This window comes from Chrysemys picta, chromosome 2 (genome assembly GCF_011386835.1).
Source record: "Chrysemys picta bellii isolate R12L10 chromosome 2, ASM1138683v2, whole genome shotgun sequence".
Taxonomy (NCBI): Eukaryota; Metazoa; Chordata; order Testudines; family Emydidae; genus Chrysemys; species Chrysemys picta.
In genome coordinates this window covers 141,540,936-141,566,989 of record NC_088792.1, presented here as the reverse complement: position 1 = coordinate 141,566,989, position 26,054 = coordinate 141,540,936, and the positions used below count along the sequence as shown (strand labels likewise).

The 26,054-nt window shown below is 41.2% G+C and overlaps 1 protein-coding gene across 9 annotated transcripts in view; it reads left to right on the top strand.

Moving 5' to 3' along the window:
* CDH18 (cadherin 18) overlaps positions 1–26,054 on the top strand; it is an 896,035-nt gene that overhangs the window by 764,472 nt on the left and 105,509 nt on the right. For all 9 annotated transcript variants that reach the window (XM_042859886.2, XM_042859885.2, XM_065584267.1 and 6 more), the window contains one exon: positions 23,104–23,271. In XM_042859886.2, coding sequence (XP_042715820.1) covers positions 23,104–23,271 — 168 coding nt within the window. The remainder of the gene's footprint in view (positions 1–23,103; positions 23,272–26,054) is intronic.

Here is a 26,054-nt window from a genome sequence, read left to right as displayed (position 1 = left end):
GGGAGCTTGGCTGCCATTGGGTGCTAAGCACCCGCTATTTTTCTCCATGGGTGCTCCAGGGCTGGAGAACACAGAACACAAAACCAGGTCTAGTCCTTAAAGGAGCACACACATTTTCCAACAAGCCAGACAACAGTCCAACTGCTTAATGTAAGGTGAGGTCATTTTACTCACACATTTTCACAAGAAACACACTCCTTTATTTGCACCAGTAAATGTGATATGTTTGTTCTGGCTTTGACCTGATTTCATTTGGAAAGTTTGGCTTAGTTTATATCAAGCAAACCTCAGGGGCTCAAATTCTGCTCTAATTTACACCAAAACCACTATGCTTCTTATAACTCTTTGTCAGAAGATACAGTTCCTTATTTTGCAACTTCACAAAAATTCCGCTTAGTGGAAAGAAGTTGTTAGTGAATTTCCTGCTGGAGACATTGTTATTGTTTGTATTATACTAATCACTAGTGCCCCATACCATGATCATTACCCCATTTTGCTAGTCACTCTACAGACATATACTAAGAGACAGCCCCTGCCCAGATCAGCTTACAGTTTATAGTCAAAATGGATAGAATGTGGAAAATAAAAGAGGCACAGAGAAGTGAATTGACTTGTCCAGAGTCATACATGAGGCGAGTGACTGAGCCGGGAGTAGAATCCAGTTTTCTTGAGTCCCAGTCCAGTGCCCTATCAACATGTTGATAAATTCATGTTGTATACACCAGGCATATTTTAGGCTGGGAAACAAAAAGACAATGATATAAACAACTTTAATTAAGAACTAAGGGCCAGATTCTCAGATGGTGTAATTGTTGTAGTTTTATTTTTTATGCTTTAGAATGTGGAACTTTTACTCATGTGAGAGATCGTTCTCACATGAATAAGATAACATGCGCTGATAAGGCCTCAACTGGATTATTGTATCCAGTTCTGGGTGCCACGTTTCAGGAAAGATGTGGAAAAAGAAGATTATATGTTCATTCCATGACACAAGAATACAGTCAAATCAAAATGAATATTGTGTTAATCTCGCAAAATGGCCATATCTATCCAAGGTGATGCATGAGCTAGATTTCCAAAGCTTGCTTTATATGTGCAGTTCACCCTAACTGAACTGATAACACACAAGATGGCTGCCAAGATAGTTTTGCCTGTTCTATTCATTTAACATAGTGAAATGTTTCCTAATCCTTGGGGCCAGATACATAACTGTTGTAAATCAGCATCATTCCATTCATTGTGGAAGAGGTACATTGATTTACACCAACAGAGAACCAGGTCCCAAAACTTTTGTTTTTTGTATTATAAACTAGTATGCAGTCTTACTGTTTGCATTCCTTTGTGCAGCATCTTAATGTTATTTGTTTCAATTTCCAAATTGAAATGTTTCCGAATTTTTTTTTCTGAAAAGAATCTTGATAGTTTGATGTTTCATCCTGATTTGGGATGAAAATAAATGTAGAAATACCAGGAATGCCTATGGAATTGAAATTTCTGATCTTCAACCAGCTCTGGTTCTCATTGATTTAAATGGGCTTTTAATAGTGCCTTAAACTTTTAATCTCATTGTTCCAATCTATAAAATAATCTCATGAGGGTTTTGTGAGGATTAATACAGCAATGTTTGTACAGTCCCCTGAAGATGTAAAGCACTGGAGTATATAGTAATGCTTTGTTAAACGAGAGTCTTATAAAAGATTGGAACAAATAAGACGTCCCAGTTTTCAAGGGATGATGATTCATTTCACTGTTAATTTAATTAGACCAGTAATATTTACTGAGCTTGAAAAGACGTTACTGTTTCTCTCATGCTAGTGTACGAATGCTGTGTGCATTAGTAGATTAGTGCAGTATGTGAAACTGACTCCTATTGGCAGAGAGCAATCAAGTTATAAATCAGTATGTTTCTGCATTTCCTCATAAAATTAAACTATTTGAAATCAGAAGTCAGAAAACAAAGTCTAATGCTTTTGACATCAAATGCTTAAAAGAATGTATCTGAAAGAGACGGCAAGAGGAAACAAATGGAAGATGGATGATAGTATTTATGGTTCCCTGTGATAAGCTTCATTTATAGTATGCCAAAGATAATTTTTTTTTAATTAGTTTGCTGCCTTTCTTATGGAAATAGGATATTTCCATGCCAGATCAGACCACTGGTTCATCCTGTCCCTTCCCCTTCTCCTGGCAGTGTCCTCTACTTGGGGTGAAATCCTGGCCCCATTGAAGTCGATGATAAATCTCCCATTCACTTTAGTATGGCCAGGATTTCACCCATGGTATTTTCAGGCAAGGGCAGCACACCATACATTATAACACACCTGGTCAATTAAAAAGGAACTTTTTAAAAGGTCTGTCCCATAATGTTGCTTATAAATATTTATTATGTGTTGAGTCATGGGGGGTAAGAGGGAGGAAGAGGACAAGGCCTTCTTAATGCACCATAGAGTGTTGGAGAACTTTTTTTTTTTTTACATAAGCCAAAACAATTTACTACTTTAATAGCCTTATTTTTTTCCCCTGCTACTATAGCACATGTAACAATGAAACAACACAAACATCTGTTTTCAGCCAAATTTAAGATTTATTGTAACCCTCAGATAAAGATTTATCTTGTCTTCAACACAATCGATATTTAACTCTCAGGTCAATAAGTCCTGACTGAATCTCAACAGAAGTCAATAGCTACCTATTATGTCATTTAATGGACAAATATATTGGAGGTGTTGGGTCTAAGAAGCAAAATAGCATTTTTAAACACACTCATCACAAGTTTCTTGACGGGATTTCATTACACGTTCCATATATAACATACAGCATCCTTTTTTGTGTGTGTTGGAAAACAATAAAAGTGTTCACCTAGCGAAGGTTCCTAAATCCAGCACTAAGCTTCTGCAGGAGCCATGAATTTCTGTCTGTTATATCAAACTACCATTTTATACTAGCTGGCTATTCAATCAACCATTTGCCAAGAGTGCAGCCAGGAAGCCATCAGATGCATTAATATGTTTGTTTTCTTGATCTTTTGGGGGGACACAATGGAATTTGCAGAAATAATTTTTACCATAGTGGATGCAGATCGGTACTACTGTTATAACTAAAAATACATCCAGAATTAGTGAATGCTTAGTGTTTAAGGTGGTCCTGCATTTCTCCAACGATACTTCTATTCCATTCTATATAGGTTATTATACTGCACTCAGATTCACCATAGTATCTGAGTATAGAATCATAGAATATCAGAGTTGGAAGGGACCTCAAGAGGTCATCTAGTCCAACCCCCTGCTCAAAGCAGGACTAATTCCCAGCTAAATCATCCCAGCCAGGGCTTTGTCAAGCCGGGCCTTAAAAACCTCCAAGGAAGGAGACTCCACCACTTCCCTAGGTAACGAATTCCAGTGTTTCACCACCCTCCTAGTGAAATAGTTTTTCCTGATATCCAATCTGGACCTCCCCCACTGCAACTTGAGACCATTGCTCCTTGTTCTGTCATCTGCCACCACTGAGAACAGCCGAGCTCCATCTTCTTTGGAACCCCCCTTCAGGTAGTTGAAGGCTGCTATCAAATCCCCCCTCATTCTTCTCTTCTGGAGACTAAACAATCCCAGTTCCCTCAGCCTCTCCTCATAAGTCATGTGCTCCAGACCCCTAATCATTTTTGTTGCCCTCCGCTGGACTCTTTCCAATTTTTCCATATCCTTCTTGTAGTGTGGGGCCCAAAACTGGACACAGTATTCCAGATGAGGCCTCACCAATGTCGAATAAAGGGGAACGATCACGTTCCTCGATCTGCTGGCAATGCCCCTACTTATACAGCCCAAAATGCCGTTAGCCTTCTTGGCAACAAGAGCACACTGTTGACTCATATCCAGCTTCTCGTCCACTGTGACCCCTAGGTCCTTTTCTGCAGAACTGCTACCTAGCCATTCGGTCCCTAGTCTGTAGCAGTGCATGGGATTCTTCCGTCCTAAGTGCAGGACTCTGCACTTGTCCTTGTTGAACCTCATCAGGTTTTTTTCGGCCCAATCCTCTAATTTGTCTAGGTCCCTCTGTATCCGATCCCTACCCTCTAGTGTATCTACCACGCCTCCTAGTTTAGTGTCATCTGCAAACTTGCTGAGAGTGCAGTCCACACCATCCTCCAGATCATTAATAAAGATATTAAACAAAACCGGCCCCAGGACCGACCCTTGGGGCACTCCGCTTGAAACCGGCTGCCAACTAGACATGGAGCCATTGATCACTACCCGTTGAGCCCGACAATCTAGCCAGCTTTCTATCCACCTTACAGTCCATTCATCCAGCCCATACTTCTTTAACTTGGCGGCAAGAATACTGTGGGAGACCGTATCAAAAGCTTTGCTAAAGTCAAGGAATAACACATCCACTGCTTTCCCCTCATCCACAGAGCCAGTTATCTCATCATAGAAGGCAATTAGGTTAGTCAGGCATGACTTGCCCTTGGTGAATCCATGCTGACTGTTCCTGATCACTTTCCTCTCCTCTAAATGTTTCATAATTGATTCCTTGAGGACCTGCTCCATGATTTTTCCAGGGACTGAGGTGAGGCTGACTGGCCTGTAGTTCCCCGGATCCTCCTTCTTCCCTTTTTTAAAAATGGGCACTACATTAGCCTTTTTCCAGTCATCTGGGACCTCCCCCGATCGCCATGAGTTTTCAAAAATAATGGCTAATGGCTCTGCAATCTCACCCGCCAACTCCTTTAGCACCCTCGGATGCAGCGCATCCGGCCCCATGGACCCTGTGCACGTCCAGTTTTTCTAAATAGTCCCGAACCACTTCTTTCTCCACAGAGGGTTGGTCACCTTCTCCCCATGCTGTACTGCCCAGTGCAGCAATCTGGGAGCTGACCTTGTGCGTGAAGACAGAGGCAAAAAAATCATTGAGTACATTAGCTTTTTCCACATCCTCGGTCACTAGGTTGCCTCCCTCATTCAGTAAGGGGCCCACACTTTCCTTGATTTTCTTCTTCTTGCTAACATACCTGAAGAAACCCTTCTTGTTACTCTTAACATCTCTTGCTAACTGCAACTCCAAGTGTGATTTGGCCTTCCTGATTTCACTCCTGCACACCTGAGCAATATTTTTATACTCCTCCCTGGTCATTTGTCCAATCTTCCACTTCTTGTAAGCTTCTTTTTTGCGTTTAAGATCAGCAAGGATTTCACTGTTTAGCCAAGCTGGTCGCCTGCCATATTTACTATTCTTTCTACACATCAGGATGGTTTGTTCCTGCAACCTCAATAAGGATTCTTTAAAATACAGCCAGCTCTCCTGGACCCCTTTGCCCTTCATGTTATTCTCCCAGGGGATCCTGCCCATCTGTTCCCTGAGGGAGTCAAAGTCTGCTTTTCTGAAGTCCAGGGTCCGTATTCTGCTGCTCTCCTTTCTTCCTTGTGTCAGGATCCTGAACTCGACCATCTCATGGTCACTGCCTCCCAGGTTCCCATCCACTTTTGCTTCCCCTACTAGTTCTTCCCTGTTTGTGAGCAGCAGGTCAAGAAAAGCTTTGCCCCTAGTTGGTTCCTCCAGCACTTGCACCAGGAAATTGTCCCCTACACTTTCCAAAAATTTCCTGGATTGCCTGTGCACCGCTGTATTGCTCTCCCAGCAGATATCAGGGTGATTAAAGTCTCCCATGAGAACCAGGGCCTGCGATCTAGCAACTTCTGCTAGTTGCCAGAAGAAAGCCTCGTCCACCTCATCCCCCTGGTCTAGTGGTCTATAGCAGACTCCAACCACGACATCACCCTTGTTGCTCACACTTCTATCTCCCAGTATTGCATTAAATCATGTGACTAACATCCATTACGTGTTGTTTATTCTCTCATCCCCTCCCAAGAGGGAAAAGAACATGCAATGGCGTATCTCATATACACACACACACACACACGCACACACACACACTGCTATGTATTTATGTTAAGAGAAGGCAGGTCAAAGAAATATGTCTTGCACTTGGAGTGTAAGATGATAAAATTTGTGATAGTCCTTAGATCCTGGGGGGGTTCCTGGCACAGTCACCTACCAGCCCCCAAGAAAGATCTATCTTTCACACAGATGGCCTTTACTCTTATTGTTGAGAGTTCTATTGTGCCCGAGGAGCAGAGTTGTTGACTACAGTCTTCATCCCAGGATTTTAAGTGATTTTTTACATATTCTGAGTCCAGGCCGTTGAGCACCTTGAAGATAAGAGCCCAGACCTTGGATTTTATTTGAAATTGTGCAGGAAGTGAGTATAGAGAGTGGAGGACAGGTTCCATGTGATCAAGATAGCCAGTGTTGCTGAAGAGAGACATAACAGCATTCTGTACTGGTTGGAGTTTCCTAAGTGCTGAAAGCTTTCAGGTTTATCACATTGCTGTAGTCCTGCTGAGAAGTGACAAAGGTGTGAGTACCTGAGGCAAGATTATTGTCCACCAAGATGGGATGGAGTCTCCTAGCCAACCACATGTGATTGAAGACATTACTTATGGATGCTGTGGATTTGTTGGTTAATTATAATATTGTCCACAGTTTTAGCATGGTTTGGTATAGTCCACGGTTTGTTCATCCAAGAATCTATAGGACACTGATTAACAAAGCACTTAACCATATATGCACCTTTAAATATGTAAGTAGCCCCATGGACATCTTCAAATTAACTTCAGTTGGACTACTCTAGTCATCAAAAGTTACATATATGCTTCAAGTGATTCTTAGGATTGGGGACTAAATGCTTTGCAAATATTACTTAAATCTCCCCATAGTACATGAAGTAGCTAACCATTAGGTCATTTAAGAGATATGTAAATGACGTACTGAGCTTAAGAGACTTGTTCAAAGGCACATCGTGAATCTGTGGCATAGATGGGAAAGGAACCTAATGATCTGCTGCTAGAGCATGCTGTCTCCCTGGCAATACCTAGAGACTGACATTATATGTCAAAGCACTGTAATGTAAACAGATCAGTAAATCAAACTGAGTTGAAGTGGAGTGAAGGTGAAGATGAAGTGGAAGTATTCTCCTGAATGCTTTTTTTCTGTCAGTTTTCACATCTATTATCCAGTCTGACCCCATGTGAATGTTCCAGTCTGATGCATAGTTTCTTATCTTGGCCCTGTCATTAAGGTGACCTGCTGTCTGTTGAAACTGCAATGTTATGTAACAACACAGGCCACCACATTAATTATCTCTGATTGTTTACATACACAATCAAATAATCATTAAAGACAAAAAGGTAAATTTAATTGGCATAAGAGTCCTACTTAAAATGATAAATAGGAAACGCAAAGTTAAGGCTGCAGCTCCATCCTTAGCTCCAGTCATTGTGAAGGAAGTAATAAATGGAACAGCACCAGGCGTTATGGATGGGACAAGTAGCAGCTTTATCTGACTTTTCCTGATTTTTGTCGGTTTGATTGAGGCCCTAGAGATTGAATTAACAGCCTTTGTGAGGTTGGGTAGGTGGCAGTGAGTTTTTGTTGGAATGATTATGTGCTCCTGAAAATCAATAATGCCTCTATTTTGAGAGCTTGTCCTGGTACAACTGTCAATCTAATTTTTAAAAAATTATATTTCGTCCTAATTTTGGTATCGTGCAGACTCTGGCCATGTGAAGGAATTGTCAACTACCTGAATAGTGACAATAGCAGCACGCTGGCTTCTTTTCTCTTTTCAAACAGTAGCTGGACTGTCCAGCTTCACTTTTTAGAAAAAATAGTGGAATGAGGAGTATATATATGTTAATTTCCCACCTTTTGAGGCCCAAAGGTCCTCTTCCTGCTACAACTGGGGGATAACACCGCTCTTGTTTCACATTTGATTCCTCACCTGTACCTTTACATTTGCCATCCAAAGAGAATTCTGTCTTGTGGATAAGATTCCTTGTGATGAAGAATTTGAATCTGCTCCCACTATCTAAGGGGCTTACCCAGGGCAACCACTGTGCCCCCCCCCCACACACACACACACCCCTTTCATCTCAAGTTGCATAGAGTTGTTTCTTCTCACCAAGTGCCATGGAACTATACACACCTATAAGAAAAAAAATCTTGTATCTGAAGAAGGAGCCTGTAATGGATGATTTCCTTAGCTTTAACCTCCCCTCTCCCCCATCCCGTGCACAGTCATTCACTCTATTTCAGCCTGCCTGCTGGTGTTATGAAGGAGCTTAGAGAGGATTTTGAAGTAGAGGTAGATATTTGTTCACCCAGGGCCTCAGACATCTAGGCAGCAATAGAATTAAACATAGCAGGGACACCATATCACTGCAGGCCCAGTCGACTGTCCATCACTCAGGGAAGATCTTTTCCTATGGTATGAAGCCTTCAAGGCCTGTAGTGCTCCTAGATTGTCCAGCTTCTAGGATCTGAATATTCAACCATTTCTGTTCCCACCCTGATTTTTTTTCTGATAGAAACCCCACTGACTCAGACCACAACCACAAGCAAGTGTTGCCAAGAGTGCTGAAGTGATCTCTGTTCTGAAGAGAGTTAGGAGCTTACCAGTATTGAAGTCAGGGAGAACAACTGTGGAAACTTTTTGCATCTTAAACTACAAGATATTGCAGCTAAAAAGTCTTCAGAGTGTCTGGATCGGGAGAGCAATTTGGGAGAGCTCCCCATGATGGAGAAAATATTGGCCTACAGTGAAGTGACCTGTAGTTTGCTCTCACTAGCAAGCATAACAAGAGTGGATTCAGGTGTGGTTGTATATGATGTGGGCTGGAGGAAACTTTAATAAGGGCCTTTCTAATGGGACTTCCTCAGTTCTTTCTCTGTATTTAGCTTCCTCCATGTCTGTAAAGAGTCATTATGGTAAGGTTCTTTGTTATTCCCCTGGACTTCCTTTCATGAAGGCTCCAGCATAGGAGTTTTAACAATAGCTGCAAACACCATCAGTGGTCAGGCTGGGCCCCTCATTCCGTAAACTGGATTGCAAGGAGTGAAGCAAAATACTGAGAAATGGGACATATTCAAATGATGCAATACAAAATGATAATGTGACAATAGTCTGTTCTTGTCGGAAGGCATATCTTCTGCTGTGTGACTGGAGTCACAGCAGATTCTAGATTACAGGACTAGGTAAGGCCGTTCCCAAAACACAGGGATTTCACAACTTTTCGGTCTCTGACCGATTAGGGTAGAGTTACACAGAGCTGATTAAGAAGTAAGATAGTGATCCCGAGGCAACATAAAGAATACAAAAGCCCCAGGTCAATATTAGCCAAAGACCTTTTTCACCCATTACACCTTCTGGGTCACAAGTTGGAACTGCTTAACCCCAGCATGCTGCTGGAGGTATGCAGTTACTAGATATTGGTATGCAAGCAAAACGAGTATCATATCAGCCATTTCATAGTAGTTACTTTGCAGTCCCTGTCAGAGGTCTTAAATCTGCGACTGCCGAGAGAGTTGCTGGTACCACCCACCCATTGTGAAGAGTGTCACGTCGTCATGCACACACACACACATAAAGCCAGCACGTTGTATGTCACTGCTAGAAGTAGTAATATAGTTGATCGTCAGTCCAGTCTGAAGGGTGTCCTGACCACAGATAAATTTAGGCCAAGGTAAATCTTTAATACTGGAGGAAGAAATTTAGGGGGGTCTAAAAGCAGTTCAAACAGGGATTTGTCGGAGCTAAAGTCATTTTGCTGTCACTAAATCCTCAGGTGATTATCGTCCAGTACTTATATCTCAGACCCCTGAACAATTCCGTAAGGACACAGCAGCTTGATTGACACTGAAAAGAAGAAAAATCAATGAAGAGCCCAGTTAGAGAAAGAAAATCACTTTGAAAAGGTTGCTTGGATTATTTTGGAAGGGAGTTGTGGATTGGGGGAGGGTCGCAATATTTGGTCTCTGTGCAGTTCCAGAGCTATTAAAGGTGTTCAGGAATAATAAGACCTGGAATTCACCTTTTAAGATCTTTAGGCCTAAAGATGTTAATCCTTTTAGACGATTACATGTTAATTGCAGATGCATCAGGATAACTTCTAAAATTACACTTAAGGGCCTCAGTACATCTGTTAAAGGCCTGGGAGTATGGCTAAATGCAAGTCTATTTTTACTTCCTCCCCCATCTTCGATTTCCTGAGTGTTTGAATAATTGCAGAAGATTTATCTTAAACATGCCTGAGTCCAAAAGCCTAGCTCTAATAACTTTGTGTCAGGAGGTGAGTGTTAATCCCTCTATCTCACAGGAAAAACATAGTCAAGCTACTGATGACCTGTGATGTTGCTGCCCACCTTTACCTGGCCACTCTCTATTAATAGGGCATTAAAAGGTCTTTTCTGAAATCCAGGAAACATCTAAAGAACTGTGGAACAATATTGGCTTGTCAGAGACAGCTTGTAGTCTTGGCTCCCAGCTCAATGACCATTCTTCTAGACCAGAAGTGGGCAAACTACGGCCCCTGGGCCACATCTGGCCCGCAGGACCCTCCTGCCTGGCACCTGTGCTCCTGGCCCGAGAGGTTTGCCCCCGGCCCCTCCCCCTCTGTCCTCCCTACTCCGCAACCTCAGTCGCCAGCCACCAGTGCTCCAGGCACCGTAGTAAAGGTGCAGGGAGGGTGGGGGGGCTTGGATTGAGGGCAGGGGAGTCTGGGGGGTGGTCAGGGGCTGGGGATGTGGATAGGGGTGAGGGTGGTCAGAGGTCAGGGAACAGGGGCGTTGAATGGGGGCAGGGGTTCCAGGGTCGGTCAGGGAGAAGCGGTGGTTGGATGGGGCAGGGGTCCCACGGGGGGCAGTCAGGAAGGAGAGGGGGGTTAGATGGGGCGACGGGGGGCAGTTAGGTGTGGGAGATCGGGGGGCGGTCAGGGGACAGAGAGCAGGGGGGTGGATGGGGCAGGTGTTCCGGGGAGCGCCATCGGGGGGGGGGGGGGGGACGTCGGATAGGGGGCAGGGCTGGGCCACAGCCTCCCCTAATTGGGCCTCCATACAATTTCTGAAACTGGATGCGGCCCTCAGGCCAAAAAGTTTGCCCGCCCCTGTTCTAGACCATGTCATTATGGAATTTGGTTCTTATTGTGTTGCAAAGCACTTAAATACTGCCCTACCTCTTGCAGCACCTAGAAGTAGCATTTACTATCTGTGTCACTTGAAGATTATCACTAATAAAGCACGTATGTCTATTGTATCCCTACAGGGATCGTTGTGCTCCTTGCTCCTGCATGCACTGGATCATGGCATTTCTTTTTTCAGACCCAATTCATCCCTCCCCAGTATTTATAAGCAGAGTGAAAAGCATTTAAAGAGCCAGCTTTCTGCCCTCAGTTACATCCAGACAATCCCACTGACATCTGTGAGAGTTGTACCTGATCATAGAATTGAACCTATTTAGGGCCAGATGCTGAAAGAGTTTATCAGCGTAACTTCATTATCTTCAGAGTACACCCGCTCAGCTTCGGGCCATTCATGTATTTTGCACAGAATATCACTTCTTTTACAAAAAAATATATAGAAAGTTTTAGATTTTTGCAGTGTGTTTAAAACTTGGTATGTTACTAGATAAGTTGGTTTGCACTGGAGAGTGCATGTGTTTTGTTTGGTTGCTAAATTAATCAATTAGTTCAAAACAGGTCAGTGAGCCGAAGTCAAAGGGTAATGTTTTCAAAAGTGAGCACAGTCACAGTGCTGTGAACCTGCAATCAGCAGACGCCAGAAACCCAGGCAGAATCCCCTCAGTATCACAGTGATTGGGAAGCAGCACTCAGACAGCAATTTGCGGGGAATGGGACAGCTACAACAGATCAGCAGAAAAACAATCTGCAGGTAATAGGATCCTGCTGATTCAACCAGCTCCAGGAGTCAGAGAGGAAAGAAGAATATTTTTGAAATGTTGGTGTAAACACCAACTGAAGAACTGACAAACCCCGCATCCATCTTATAGCTGCTTTAACTATGGGCCGTAGAAAGAATGACAGGGTTTTTTGCCCAGCTAATGTGGCCTATTGCTATGGTAGTTCTGTAACAGATAGTTCTTGAGTTTGCAGCCACTGTACATGACAGATTAGGTTTTCCTTTCTGTTCACTGGCAAGTAGCATTGGCAGCATCTACTGCATTTTATGCACGTTGTTAGCTCTGCATTAAGAAAGTGTTGAATATATTGTGATTACATTTGGCATCCAGAAAAAATTATTAGAGTTAGGTCTTTCCACTCTACCAGTGAAGGCTTCCTTCCATCAATAGATATTATTGCTTTTGGAAGGCTTGTGCATGAGGTTTTTTTTGATTTTGTACTTCTGGCTGCTATTCAGAAGCCTTCTTGACAAGGCTTTCATTATTAATGACAAATCATGACTGATTTTTCCCCTCAGTTTCCTTATAACACCATTCTAGCTAAATTAACTTGATTTAATTAAAAAATGTATTCTAATTTAGTATTCACTATTATTGCCTACTTAATTATGAAGTCTGTGAAAGATAAGTAAAATATTTCTGCAATAACTCGCTCTAAAGAGGAAACTTCTCCCTTCTACGCACACAGACAGTGTCCATTAACACCACAGTCTTTAATGTAACAGAAATTTGACCTCTACATGAGGGAGCATTATCGGTTCTATTACATTTTCTTGGCTATAATTGTCAGATCTAGTTTCATGGCTGACTTGTGTAATCTCAGCAAGGAGCACAATGCAAGATATGTTTTATCTAGAGAGGGACTTGAATGATAAGCTTGAATCCAAACACCTACATTTTGGAAGCATTCACAGTCTGAACTGAGACTAAAATCTCAATTTCTATATTACTCATATCTTTATAATTAAAGCTGAACAAAAAACTTGAATCCAAACTTTAGGAAGCTACATTTTCTAGCTTTAATTTTAAGTGTATTTTGTGATGAATAGTTTCAGAGCTTGTGCTTCTTCAATAGTTACCCTAAAAAGGCAATAATAATACAAAAAAGGAATGTGATGACCTCCTTGAAAGTTGTTGTATTTTCACATTTAGAAATTTATAATATGTTCATGACAGTCCATTAAAATAATAAGCTATCAGAAAATGAATCTAAAAACCTACTCCCATGTTCTTAAATCAAAGCAGTTGCAGAAATACATCTTTCATCCATCGGGAAAAGATGGTACTAATGAAATTATCACATTCCAATGCTTTTGGTAGCACTTTTTCTTTCTTCGGTAATTAGTCAAAATCCCATGCATAATCAGTGTATAAAATGGACATTAAAATATATATTTTGAATTTAGCACTTATGATTGTTATCTGATTGACAGCACTAGAAACTAAAGTACTAATTGCACAGGAGCAGCATAGGTGGTGTCAAAGTGAGCTGGTATGAACCCCTGTTTGATTAGCTTCATCTTCCAGCAACAAAATAAAATATTTCACATTGCACTGCTACATGGCAAATAGCGAAGCTGCTAAAGGGAAATGAATATTCCTAGTTAGTTTCTATTAGCTACAAGCCTTTTGTTTTAAGAATGTGGACAAAAAACTTGGTTTATTCTTTTCAGATGACGTGCATATCAACAGCAGTGTGTTCTCCACTTGCAATTCTCTAAGAATCTTGTTTGGTTGTTGTCTACAAGTTACATCTTTGCAAGAAAGAAAAATATAACTTGTTGCCAAAATATTACCCTAATTTTAATATGCATGTTCTATACACATATTTATGCAATTTAAATATATTTTTATGTGACTGGATCAAAAATCTTTTAGCACTAGATATAGCCTCCAGGGCCGGCTCCAGGCACCAGCCCACCAAGCATGTGCCTGGGCGGCGAGGCGGGGCGCTCCGGCCCGAGAGCGGGGCCGCGACTGGGCTCGCCGCCCTCCCCGCGGCGCTCCTGCCGCTGGGGGCTCTCCGCCCTCCTCTCGGCACTCTGGCCGCCAGGGAGAGCGGAGAGCCGCAGCCGGGCTCTCCGCCCTCCTCCCGGCGCTCTGGCCGCCGGGGGCTCTCCGCCCTTCTCCCAGCGCTCTGGCCGCCGGGGGCTCTCCGCCCTCCTCCCGGCACTCTGGCTGCCGGGGAGAGCGGAGAGCCCCGGTCGGGCTCCTTGCCCTGTTCCCGGTGCTCTGGCCACCGGGGAGAGCAGAGCCGCGGCAGGCTCGCCGCCCTCCCCCAGGCGCTCCGGCCAGTGGGGGATTGCTCGGCGCCCTCCCCTGCTGCGCTGGGAGAGGGGGGGGGCTTTTTTGCCTAGGGCGGCAAAAAAGCCAGAGCCAGCCCTGATAGCCTCAGACAACATACCCAGGCAAGCAAGTAAGAGGGAGTAAAAAAAAACCTCAGCCTTTTAATCTCTACAAGGATTTCCCTAGACTTTGGGCCCAAGCATTAAGGAGCAAGCAGAACCACTTGTCTGTTTATTTGCTCCCCAGAAAAGACAGATGGTAGATTGTCAGGAAGGGGTAGAGAATGGGCAGATCATTGGCTCCACACATTGCTATTCACTAGCCAAAGTGGGAGAGCCAGTGCAGTACCACCTAGGAGTAAGGAAGAAGCAAGAAGAAATTGTGACCGAGAAGGATTTATTTTCTATATAGAGTAATTGCGTAGACATTCTCAGAACTGCTTTAAATGTTAGTTAAAATTTACCAATTTAACCCTCATCACATCCATGGTGTAAAATACCCCACGGGATATATGTTACGATAACTCATGAACTATTGGCCCTCCAAATATGCTACTTTAGGACATTGCATATGCTAATTGATAATGCATTGCAATGACCGTGGTTGCTGTATACATAAAACCCTGCAAATCCCTGGATATCCACTTTATATTCATGGATATCTGCATCCACAAAGCCTGATTCGGTCGTACTGTTTAGCATCCTTGCAGATCGCGGCACAGATGAGGATCCACATTTTTTTTTTATCCCCGCACGGCTCTAACAGTGAGATAGGTGCTGGTGCAGGTACGCATACACATACATATAAAAAAGTGGAGTGTGGATCAGATTCAAGTTAATTATCATGGATGCGGATTGGATACAGATCCAATTTTTGTATCCGTGCAGGGCTCTATATACACAATCACCCTGCTAATTCTTTCAATTTGCTAGTTAAATAAAGTTGTTGGTTTTTTTTGTGTTTTTTGTTTGTTTGTTTGTTTGTTTTTTGCCAAACACATTAAAGAACTGTTCTTAATTTCTGAATGAATTTAGGGACAAAAGTCCCCAACAACACAGTGAATATAACTTTTTTCATGATACTTAATTTTAAATATTTTTGTCCTAAAATATTAAAGAATTATTCTTGGTGTCTGAATGCATTTAGGGTACAAATATCCTCCACCTCACAGTTCATGTAACTTTTTTCTTGACACTTGAGAAAGGTTAATATTCTTTGTGTTATAAATACTCGATTATACTGTTCAGTTCAATGTTGAATTAAATTCAGGGTTGATAAATGTAAAGTAATGGATATTAGAAAATATAATTCCAACTATACATATAAAATGATGGTGTCTAAATTAGGTGGTACCTCTCAAGAAAGAGATTTATCCACAATAACTCCAAGATCTCTGAAAACATCCACTGAATATGCAGCAGCTGGGAATGTTGGGAATAGGGATAGGTAACAAGACAGAATTAGGAAGGGATAGGTAACAAGACAGAAAATACCATATTTCCTCTTTATAAACCCTTGGTACACCCACATCTTGAATACTGCATGGAGATCTGGTCGCCCCATCTCAAAAAAAAACTCACTCTGAGGTGTCTCTAGCCTCTGTTTGCCAGAAGCTGGGAATGGACAACAGGGGATGGATCACTTGATGATTACATGTTCTGCTCTTTCCCTCTGAAGCACCTGGCATTGACCTCTGTCGGAAGACAGTATACTGGGCTAGATGGACCTTTGGTCTGACCCAGTTTAGCCATTCTTATGTTCTTATGTTTTACCTGTGCAGAGGAGAGAAGTTCCTTTTTGTGTTGGATTTTGAGATTTCAAAATGTTGTCTTTATTCCAAAATGGAATGAAAAATGCATTATTGGTAGGGCTGTCACGTGATTTAAAAAAATAATCATGATTAATCGTGTGGTTATAAAAATAATCCTGATTAATCACGTGATTAATCACACTGTTAAACAATAATACAATACCTTTTATTTAAATATTTTGGATGTTTTCTACATTTTCAAGTATATTTATTTCAATTACTACAAAGAATACAAAGTGTATAGTGCTGACTTTATATTTGTTTTTGAATACAAGTATTTGCACTGTAAAAAAACCCAAAAGAAATAATATTTTTCAATTAACCAAATACAAGTACTGTAATGTAATCTCTTTATCATGAAAGTTGAACTTACAGACATAGAATTATGTAAAAAAAATGGCATTCAAAAGTAAAACAATGTAAAATTTTAGAGCCTGCAAGTCCACTCAGTCCTACTTCTTGTTCAGCCAATCACTCAGACAAACAAGTTTGTTTACATTTACAGGAGATAATGCTGCCCACTTCTTGTTTACATCACCTGAAAGTGAGAACAGTTGTTCTCATGACACTGTTGTAGCTGGCGTTTCAAGATATTTTTTTTGCTAGATGCGCTAAAGATTCATATGTCCCTTCATGCTTCAAGCACCATTCCAGTGGACATGCATCAATGCATGGACGGGTTCTGCTCGCTAACAGATTTTGGAATGCACTTTTCTTAAACCTTGGGTCGAATGCTGTAGCTCAGTATTTCTCAAACTGGGGCCGCCGCTTGTGGTAGGGAAAGCCCCTGGCAGGCCGGGCCAGTTTGTTTACCTGCCCCGTCCGCAGGTCCGGCCAATCGCAGCTCCCACTGGCCACAGTTCACTGTTCCAGGCCAATGGGAGCTGCTGGAAGCAGCAGCCAGTATGTCCCTCGGCCCGCACCGCTTCCAGCAGCCCCCATTGGCCTGGATCGGCTGGACCTGAGGACGGGACAGGTAAACAAACCGTCCCAGCCCATTAGGGGCTTTCCCTACACAAGCGGCAGCCCCAGTTTGAGAAACACTGCTGTAATTCTCTTTAGAAATCTCACATTGGTACCTTCTTTGCATTTTGTGAAATCTGAAGTGAAAGTGTTCTTAAAATGAACAACACATGCTGGGTCATCACCTGAGATTGCAACAACACGAAATATATGGCAAATATAAATGTGGGTAAAACAGAGCAGGGGACATACAATTCTCCCCCAAGGAGTTCAGTCACAAATTTAATTAACGCATTTTTTTTTAAATGAGCATCATCAGCATGGAAGCACATCCTCTGGAATGGTGGCTGAAGCATGAAGGGGCATACGAATATTTAGTATCTCTGGCACGTACGTACCTTGCAATACCGGCTACAAAAGAGCCATGCAATTGCCTGTTCTCACTTTCTGGTGACATTGTAAATAAGAAGAGGGCAGCATGATCTCCTGTAAATGTAAACAAACTTGTTTGTCTTAGTGATTGACTGAACAAGAAGTAGGACTGAGTGGACTTGTAGGCTCTGAAGTTTTACATTGTTTTGTTTTTGAACGAAGTTTTGTAACAAAAAAAATCTACATTTGTAAATTGCACTTTCACAACAAAGAGATTGCACTACAGTACTTGTATGAGGTGAATTGAAAAATACTAATTCTTTTGTTTATCCTTTTTACAGTGAAGATGTTTGTAATAAAAATATTTACACTTTGATTTCAATCCAACACAGAATATAAAGTGTATGAAAATGTAGAAAAACATTGAAATTGGTATTCTATCATTTAACAATGCGATTAAAACTGCAGATTATTTTTTTTAATCGTGATTAATTTTTTGAGTTAATCACATTAGTTAACTGCGATTAATTTATAGCCCTAATAATTTGTTTTGTATTGATTGAAATATTTTGTTTTGATTTTGACTTTAAAACACAGATAATAGATAATCTAATTATAATAGATAATATAATGCAAAATAAAAAATGCAGAATGAAGTAATTTCCAAATGTAAAATAAAAATTTTCTATTCTGGGAGTGTTTAAGTGGGAAGTTGCAATATTGTTAGGATCCCTCCCTCCCACCCGCCTCACCAGTTTTCTTCCAAAAAAAGAAATTAGGCAAAATCAATCTGATGTCACAAAACATTTCAGTTTTGACAGATCTGCATATTCTGACTGAATGTGGTTCCATCAAAATTTCTTTGGCAAGTTCTAGTAATTACATATAAATTGGGGTTAGATAGTTATTCTTGAAATGTTCTGAGAATCTCTGAGGGAAAACTGTATCTGTAAACAGATCACCCTGAAGAAAGACAAATGTTTCTATATTAGTGAGAGGTGTCATGCAAACTTCCTTTGGCTCTGGTGTATGCAATCCTGGAACCTTAAGTTGCTGCTGAGAATGAACCTAGAAACTCAAAGCTGTACTGAGTTAAAACCACAAATTTTCACATGGTTTCCTGTTTAAACATACTGTGATGTGATCCCTGGGGTGCAGCCTTGGACTGTGGTACTGCTGTACTCCCTGAATTCTCTCCAGCCTGGGCTGTCTCTCACAATGCTTTACTAGTGACAAGCAGCTAGCCCTTCTAGGTGCTGTGATCACTCAGCAGAACAGCATGTGGAACCCCACACCCAGCTAGATTGCATGATTGCTCCCAGAGCCAGTCATGAATCGCACAGAGAAAGGCACCAGCACAATCTCCTCCCCAGCACCCAGCACTGTACCCCAGGAATCTGCCATTTTGTACTGCTCAAGAGGGGCATTGCACATTTATTAATTGCTTCACCACTTCAACAATGGAAAGTGGACATATACCAGCCTTTGCAAAACCTGAGCAGATTTGCCAGCCAGCAATGCCCCTCTGCCATGTACATTGGCCAAACCGGACAATCTCTATGCAAAAGAATTAATGGACACACATCTGACATCAGGAATCATAATACTCAAAAACCAGTGGGAGAACACTTTAACCTGTCTGGTCATTCAATAACAGACCTGCAGGTGGCTATTTTACAACAGAAAAACTGCAAAAACAGACTCCAACGAGAGACTGCTGAGCTGGAATTGATATGCAAACTAGATACAATCAATTTAGGATTGAATAAGGACTGGGAATGGCTGAGCCTTTACAAACATTGAATCTATCTCCCCTTGTAAGTATTCTCACACTTCTTATCAAACTGTCTGTACTGGGCTATCTTGATTATTACTTCAAAAGTTTTTTTTTCTCTTATTTAATTGGCCTCTCAGAGTTGGTAAGACAACTCCCACCTGTTCATGCTCTCTCTATGTGTGTATATATATCTCCTCAATATATGTTCCATTCTATATGCATCCAAAGAAGTGGGCTGTAGCCCACGAAAGCTTATGCTCTAATAAATTTGTTAGTCTCTAAGGTGCCACAAGTACTTCTGTTCTTTTTGCGGATACAGACTAACACGGCTGCTACTCTGAAACACTTCATACAAACTCACTGGTAAAGATAAACAAATGTATCGAGTATGAGAGGTAGATTTTAAGTGGTATTAAGTGATAGGCAAAAAGTCAGAGTTAGTTACCAAAAGAAATACAATATATGCATGCAGTCTAAACTCTCAACCCTATTAGACTGGGCACCATCTAGATTAAGCAGTTTTTCTCACCCCGTTAGATATTGCAGTCCTTAATATACAGATTTGTTCCTGAAAGCTCTGCCAGTCTCCTCTGTTGGAGTGTTGTGTTAGTTGCTTGCACTGTAGGTGGGAGTAGGAGAAGTGCCAGCATATAGCCTTTGTATCTGTTTTATACCCTCAGTCCATGTACTTGGAAAACACAAGTCCAGGCATGTCTGGGGGGCATTGCTGAGTCTCCAGGCAAGGTTCAGCAATTCCCCTGGTGTGGCCTCATGTGCGTGAGTCATTGCATTGTAGCTCTCTTGCTGGACAACGGTTGTTGATGGATTGATTGATACCCCACTTGGTTACTTTCCTTGCTGTTGCCTCTGGGGAGGTAATACCTGGCTGATTCCCCAACTTACAGCATGTTTTAGTGACAAGCATACCACACAATTATCATAACTTCATATGAGTTAATGATATACATATATGAATAGAGAAATGACTTTCAGCAGATCATAATTATTCCCTTGATACCTTACAAGGCATGCTTTATATTTAAGATCAGAGGTCTATAGAAATGAGGAATATGGGGGTTACAGGTTGCTCCCCCAAGGTATAGAATGTCACATACACACAGGGCTGCCCAGAGGATTCAGGGGGCCTGGGGCAAAGCGCGGGAGCTGCAGCGCTTGTACTTACCTGGCGGCGGTCCAGGTCTTCGTCGACATTTCAGCGGCGGGGGGCCCTTCAGTCGCTCCGTGTCTTCAACAGCACTGAAGGACCCACCGCCGAAATGCCGCCAAAGACCTGGACCGCCACTGGGCCAGGTCTCGCAGGGCCCCTGTGGGGCCCGGGACCTGGGGCAAATTGCCCCACTTGCCCCCACCTCTGGGTGGCCCTGCACATACATTTCTCCGGGTTCTGTTGAAATGGTACAGTACTTAGATATTCTCAAAAGATTCACCGACCTTTTAAAAAACCTAACTGCATTTAGAGTTGGTAATGAAGTGTCAAACTACTAAAGTTGCATGTGTTTTAATGTTACATAACCATGCTTAACCCCGTTCTGGAAATATGTTGTGTGTTTTGCTTAGCTGTGTGCCATTCTATGGAATCTAGTGGCAAGGAAAATGACATAGCCTTCACTTTGAAAGTGGAATTTGTATTATCTCAAGTAGGGCCAGTTTGAGTTAATCTTGCAAAGCTACCACAAACTCCCTGCACTGGGCTATGTGTTAGTGATATGTATAGGAATGTAAGAGGAATAGATAATGATCCTGATCCTCATTTGGTATAAATTGCCATAAATAGCTTCATTAATCTCAGGGGTGCCATATCAGTTTACTCCAATGGAGGGTCTGGCTCATTGTTCTCAGAACTCATTTGTATGTTTCTAGAAAGAATTAGGAAACTAGCAAGTGGATGATGGAGGTTTCAGAAAGCAGAAGGAGAACGCTTTACTGTGTACCAGCCAGGGAAATGATTAGGGAGAGAAGCAGAGTGATTCTCAGCGCAGAGCTGTCAGACATCACAAAGTAGCTCATACTCCACCTCACACCTCACTGGAGCATGCACAATTAAGATCATATTGACATTTCAGCCATTCCCTATTGGGCTGAAACAACTGTGACCTGGAAGCTTGCTGTAGATTGCAGGTGATACTTTTATGTCTAAGCCAACCCTACTTTTAGTTTGAGTGTCTCTAGGACCCGAGCCTGAAAACACTTGCTTGTATGAGTAACCCTTACTCACACAAGTAATCTCATCTTCAGTGTGGTTACTTGCATGAGTAAAGTCTGCTCATTTAAGTACAGATGTGCAGAATTAAGCTTATAGATCAGGGTTTTTTTAAGAACACTAAGCTACAGCTGTATTTATATGAACTATATAAAACATTAACCAATTTTTTAAAATTATTATGATATTCTCTCAGACTATCCTGAAGAATTTTCTCTATGTACACACATTGAATGTGTTGGCATGCAGCAGGTTAGAGGCTTCGCAAATAGTTAAAAATTACATTATGTTTGGTTCATTGAGTCGAGACAGGTTATCCATGTGAAGTTTATTTTCTAGTTAATATAGTAAGCATGACAAATCAAAAGAGGCTACATGTGGCCTCCATGCCAAGTTACGTCCTGGGAGCTGGGAAATCCTGACCCATCAGCACCTCTCTCCTGCAGCTGGCCAATGGGTGCCAGAGGCTCCCAGGGGGAGGAGCTAACTCTTATCCCATGGTGAGTGTCTCCTTCCCTCTAGGACTCCCCTCCCCCCCCCATTCACTTCCAGCCCCATCAAGTTCCCCCACCCATTGATGCATTTGTTGTTATACCCCTGTCTGTTCTTCTGCATGGCTATCAAATGATTTAAATTTGCATAGAAGCAACAGCTACCATGTCAGGACAGTTTTATTTTAACAAGTTTAGTCTTTCACACATTTTTTAAAGGAAGCTTTGACAGTGGTAGCTTTCGTTTTCTTTCTCTATTTAACAATATGTTTCAAAATGCCCTTACAAATCCTTTTGTAATTCTAAATATTAAAGTGGGACTCTGCTCTGGGAAGGGACTCCTGCAGTTCCATTTATGTGTGAAATGCTCCCCACTGACAAATAATAGTGTGTTGGGGAAAGAGGGGGGTTCCTGGCTGCCAACCTTGTAAACTCAGTCTGGGCTCAGAGGATATAGCTGGGTTATTCTATTTAACGTATCACCAGTGACAAAAGTAATATTGGTCATGCCTTAAGCGATACCTGCACAACCCTATTGTCATCAGTGTGCTTGAAGATATTGGAAGTTAGTAAACATTTCTGCTGCTCATGTGTAAAATTAAATAGAATCTTTTGTTCACTCACTTCTAGCTCTATTGGCTCTGCTGGACTAAATAGGAGTCAAAAAGCAGGAAAAATGCATTTCTCTCACTAAGGTCAACTGTTTATAACTGTGAATGGATACAAGGAGCAGATCAAGGCATCTTAAATAAGAGGGAGCCAATTTCAAAGTCACTTTTCAGAATAGTGCCAAACTTTATGTGGAAAAACAAAAGATTATTTTTTGTTTGGCTACCAGATAGTGGAATTTGAGACTTCTCTTGTGGAGCATGAATGCATATTCATTAATATTTCAATTAAACAGCTACTTAAACAATTATCGTATAAGATAAAACATTGTCTTTTTGGCAATGTACCTTGAGGTCTTTCTACATTACATGAATTGGAGTAATTATTTATTGATATATTATTACATTTTCTTGTAATATGGGGTGTTTTTAATTTCTACATATCCTCAAGCAATCTGTCTGTCTAGCAAATGCTGCCACAATTATATTAGATGTTTTAGAAAACAATGCAGTTCTCAACAACATTTCTTCACAACGCATTATATAATCCATTTTCTTTGGTTGTCTTCACACAAGAGACTTCCAATCTGTGGGTTAGAAATCAGAAATTCAATTTAAAATAGTTTATTTTAGCTATAGAGGGGCTTTGCAATAGTAGAAGTTCTGTGTCCCACCTCTGTTGACAACACAGGCTCTGTAGATGTCTACTCTGGACCATTGTTCAGAAATGCTAACATTGGTGTTTCTTTTGTTTTTCTTTGCATCGCAGGAGTCATCAGGACCGCCTTGCATAACATGGACAGGGAAGCCAGAGAGCATTATTCTGTTGTCATTCAAGCCAAAGATATGGCTGGGCAGGTCGGAGGGCTATCAGGGTCAACAACTGTAAATATCACACTCACTGATGTCAACGACAATCCACCAAGGTTTCCTCAGAGTATGTAAAAGTTCAATATGTATTTGATTTGAAAAGCCACATTGATTTTTAGTGATGGAAGTGACATATTAATGAAAATCAATCACTGTTCAAATTGCAGGTGGAGAGGGGACACAAAAAGTGATGTTTTATGGGGTTTTATTTTTCACCTTTTTCATGTGGGATAGTATCTGAGGATGTGATACAGTTCCAGCACAGAAGCCTCATGTGGGATAGTGTGTAAGGATGTGATACAGTTCCAGCACAAGCCAACCATGATTCCTTTACATATACTACTACTATTAACAATAATAATAGGGAAAGATAAGAACTCGACTGTGGGTTCTGCTCCAATCATTTTGGAATGTAATTACATGATAATATGGTATGGATTTACCAAGTTAATTGTGTTGTTCCCATGACAGGGAGGGAATTATAAATTTAATCTGCATGTACATGTCCCCCCACCCCAAATGCTCTCTCTCTTTCACACACATACAGAAAATTTATAAATCACTTTTGATATTAAAAACAATAATTCAAAGTATGATAGTATTATTGTTGGTGTTGTACAGTAAATCCTGCCTTTTCCCGAAGTAAGTTAAGTGTGGATACTAAATATCAAAAACCAAATGCTCGCACATCGCAAGTTATGCAGAATGTTCATGTAGTAAGAATTTTTTAGTGTAACTCTTCACTTATGGTGTCATGTAGAGTACAGACACTGCACACTTAGCATGGATATAAATGGCAGTGTAGATGATGAGGCACTGCTAAGGTGTGTAGAGTAGGGTGCCCTACTCGCTTGAGCCTCTAATGTATATACCCTACATAGCTTTCTACACACCCAAGCAATGCTTATTTTTATCAGTGTAGTGTCCCACTGCCATCCCCTGCCAGAGCCTTCCCCCACCCCTGCTGCCTCCCTCTGCCAGAGCCTTTCACTGCTGCATGTAATATACACCACAGTGAGTGTGGGCACAGCCTGCCCTTCACCTTGGTGTGTAGCTGCATGTAACTGCAAGTGCATACAAGGTCACAATCAAATAACGAATAGGAAATGTATTGACACCCAGCATATATGTTTAGAATTCTGAAACAGGAGTTGTAGTGTAAGACTTCAGAGTATACCAAAAATAAATACCGAAAAAAAAAAAAAAAGATTTAAGAGACATTTCAGACCAAAACTGCATGACTAAATCTACTTTTGATTGCAAATTGGCTCAGGGCCAGTAAAGGTATAGTAATCTTGCCTCAGACATTATTAGGAGCCACTGTAGAACATAATGGCCTAGCAACTATAGGTACACCCAATGGGAAATATGTTAAGCTGTTTAAAGGAAAAGATTTATCAGGAAGAGTTGAGATCACAAAGCTCCAAGGAAAGATAAAATTCTCTGACAATTAATGTTATGTAGTCAGGAAGCTCTTTAAAAGTTTTGTAATAATGAATACTTGTGCTGGGCTTCCCACATGCACAATGAAGAGTCTTTGAAATGTAGTCTGAGATAGTTAATTCAGTTTTATAACCCATAAAATTGGCAAGATAGCTACCACCATCTTTAACACTTTCACATTATCTTCGGAAAGATGAAGGCTACAGCATATATTGGAATAAATGTAATATTTAGATATCTTAATTAAGCAATAAAAAGTCTTAGGTTACCATGATGTGTGAGAATTCAGCGACCAAAGAAGTCAAAAATACACATCAGCTTTAGAAAGTGTGGAGAGTTGCTTCCTTTTATTGCAGGGTAGGGGGAGTCAGGGTGGGAGATATGCTTAGATATTAAACTGACACACAAATGCACACCAACACGTGTGTGTGTGTATATCGCAGTTGCCAACTTTCACACAGTAAATAAGCACCCTGACTTTTACAATAAGCCAAAAATCAAGCAAATCCCATTTCAAAACAAGGCCAAAACAAGCCAATCTTTAAGAATCCCAATACGCTACAAGCCAAAAACTAGCCAACAAGCAACTCATGAGCCAATTAAGCCAAAAACAAGCCCCATTTCTATGTTTTTTTCTGCAGGTTTGGCATGTCTGGTGTGTATGTGTGTTTGTTTATGTACATTTATATATATTTCAATTTGTTTGTAAGTGGGTAAATAATATTTATAGGGTTAGCTATATTTCTATATATTTTAATTTATTTTACTGCTTCAAACAAACTTTTAAAAAAATACAAAACAAAATTCTCAGTTCTGAAACTTTGGACACCTATTAATTAACTGGACAAGGCTGAGTCACAGATGCTTTCCTGAGCTCAAAGTCTTTTCTTTTCAGAATATATTACTCCTGAAATATATAATACGGAGGACAACCACAATCCAACTTGCTCTTAAATACTAAAGGCATGACTACAACTTACACTTCAACAAATTTGATTGAAACTTCCCAAACTCCTTGCAAATCCAGTCTTAAACTGTAGTAATATATCTCTAGCACATGGTAAATATGTAGATGGTCTAACACTGGGCAATCTTTGTAACATGAAATATAACCACTAAATTCATAAAACTAATTTCAGTTTTGATTTTCTTCTCTGGTCCATGTCCTTCATGCTCCTGACTTCTATCTCCTTACATTACATGGCATTTCAGACTATATTAGCAGATGATATTGCTCCTTTTGGGAGACATCTAGTGAGTCTTGCTGTGGATTGCACTCACTGTGGATATCACAGAAAGTGGAAGTTGCCCCCCAGATAGGTTTTGGGGATGAGTAACTCCAATGTATGAACTCTAATGGCAGCCAAGTTTGCAGAGAACACACAGGCTGAACTAGTGGTTAAAAAA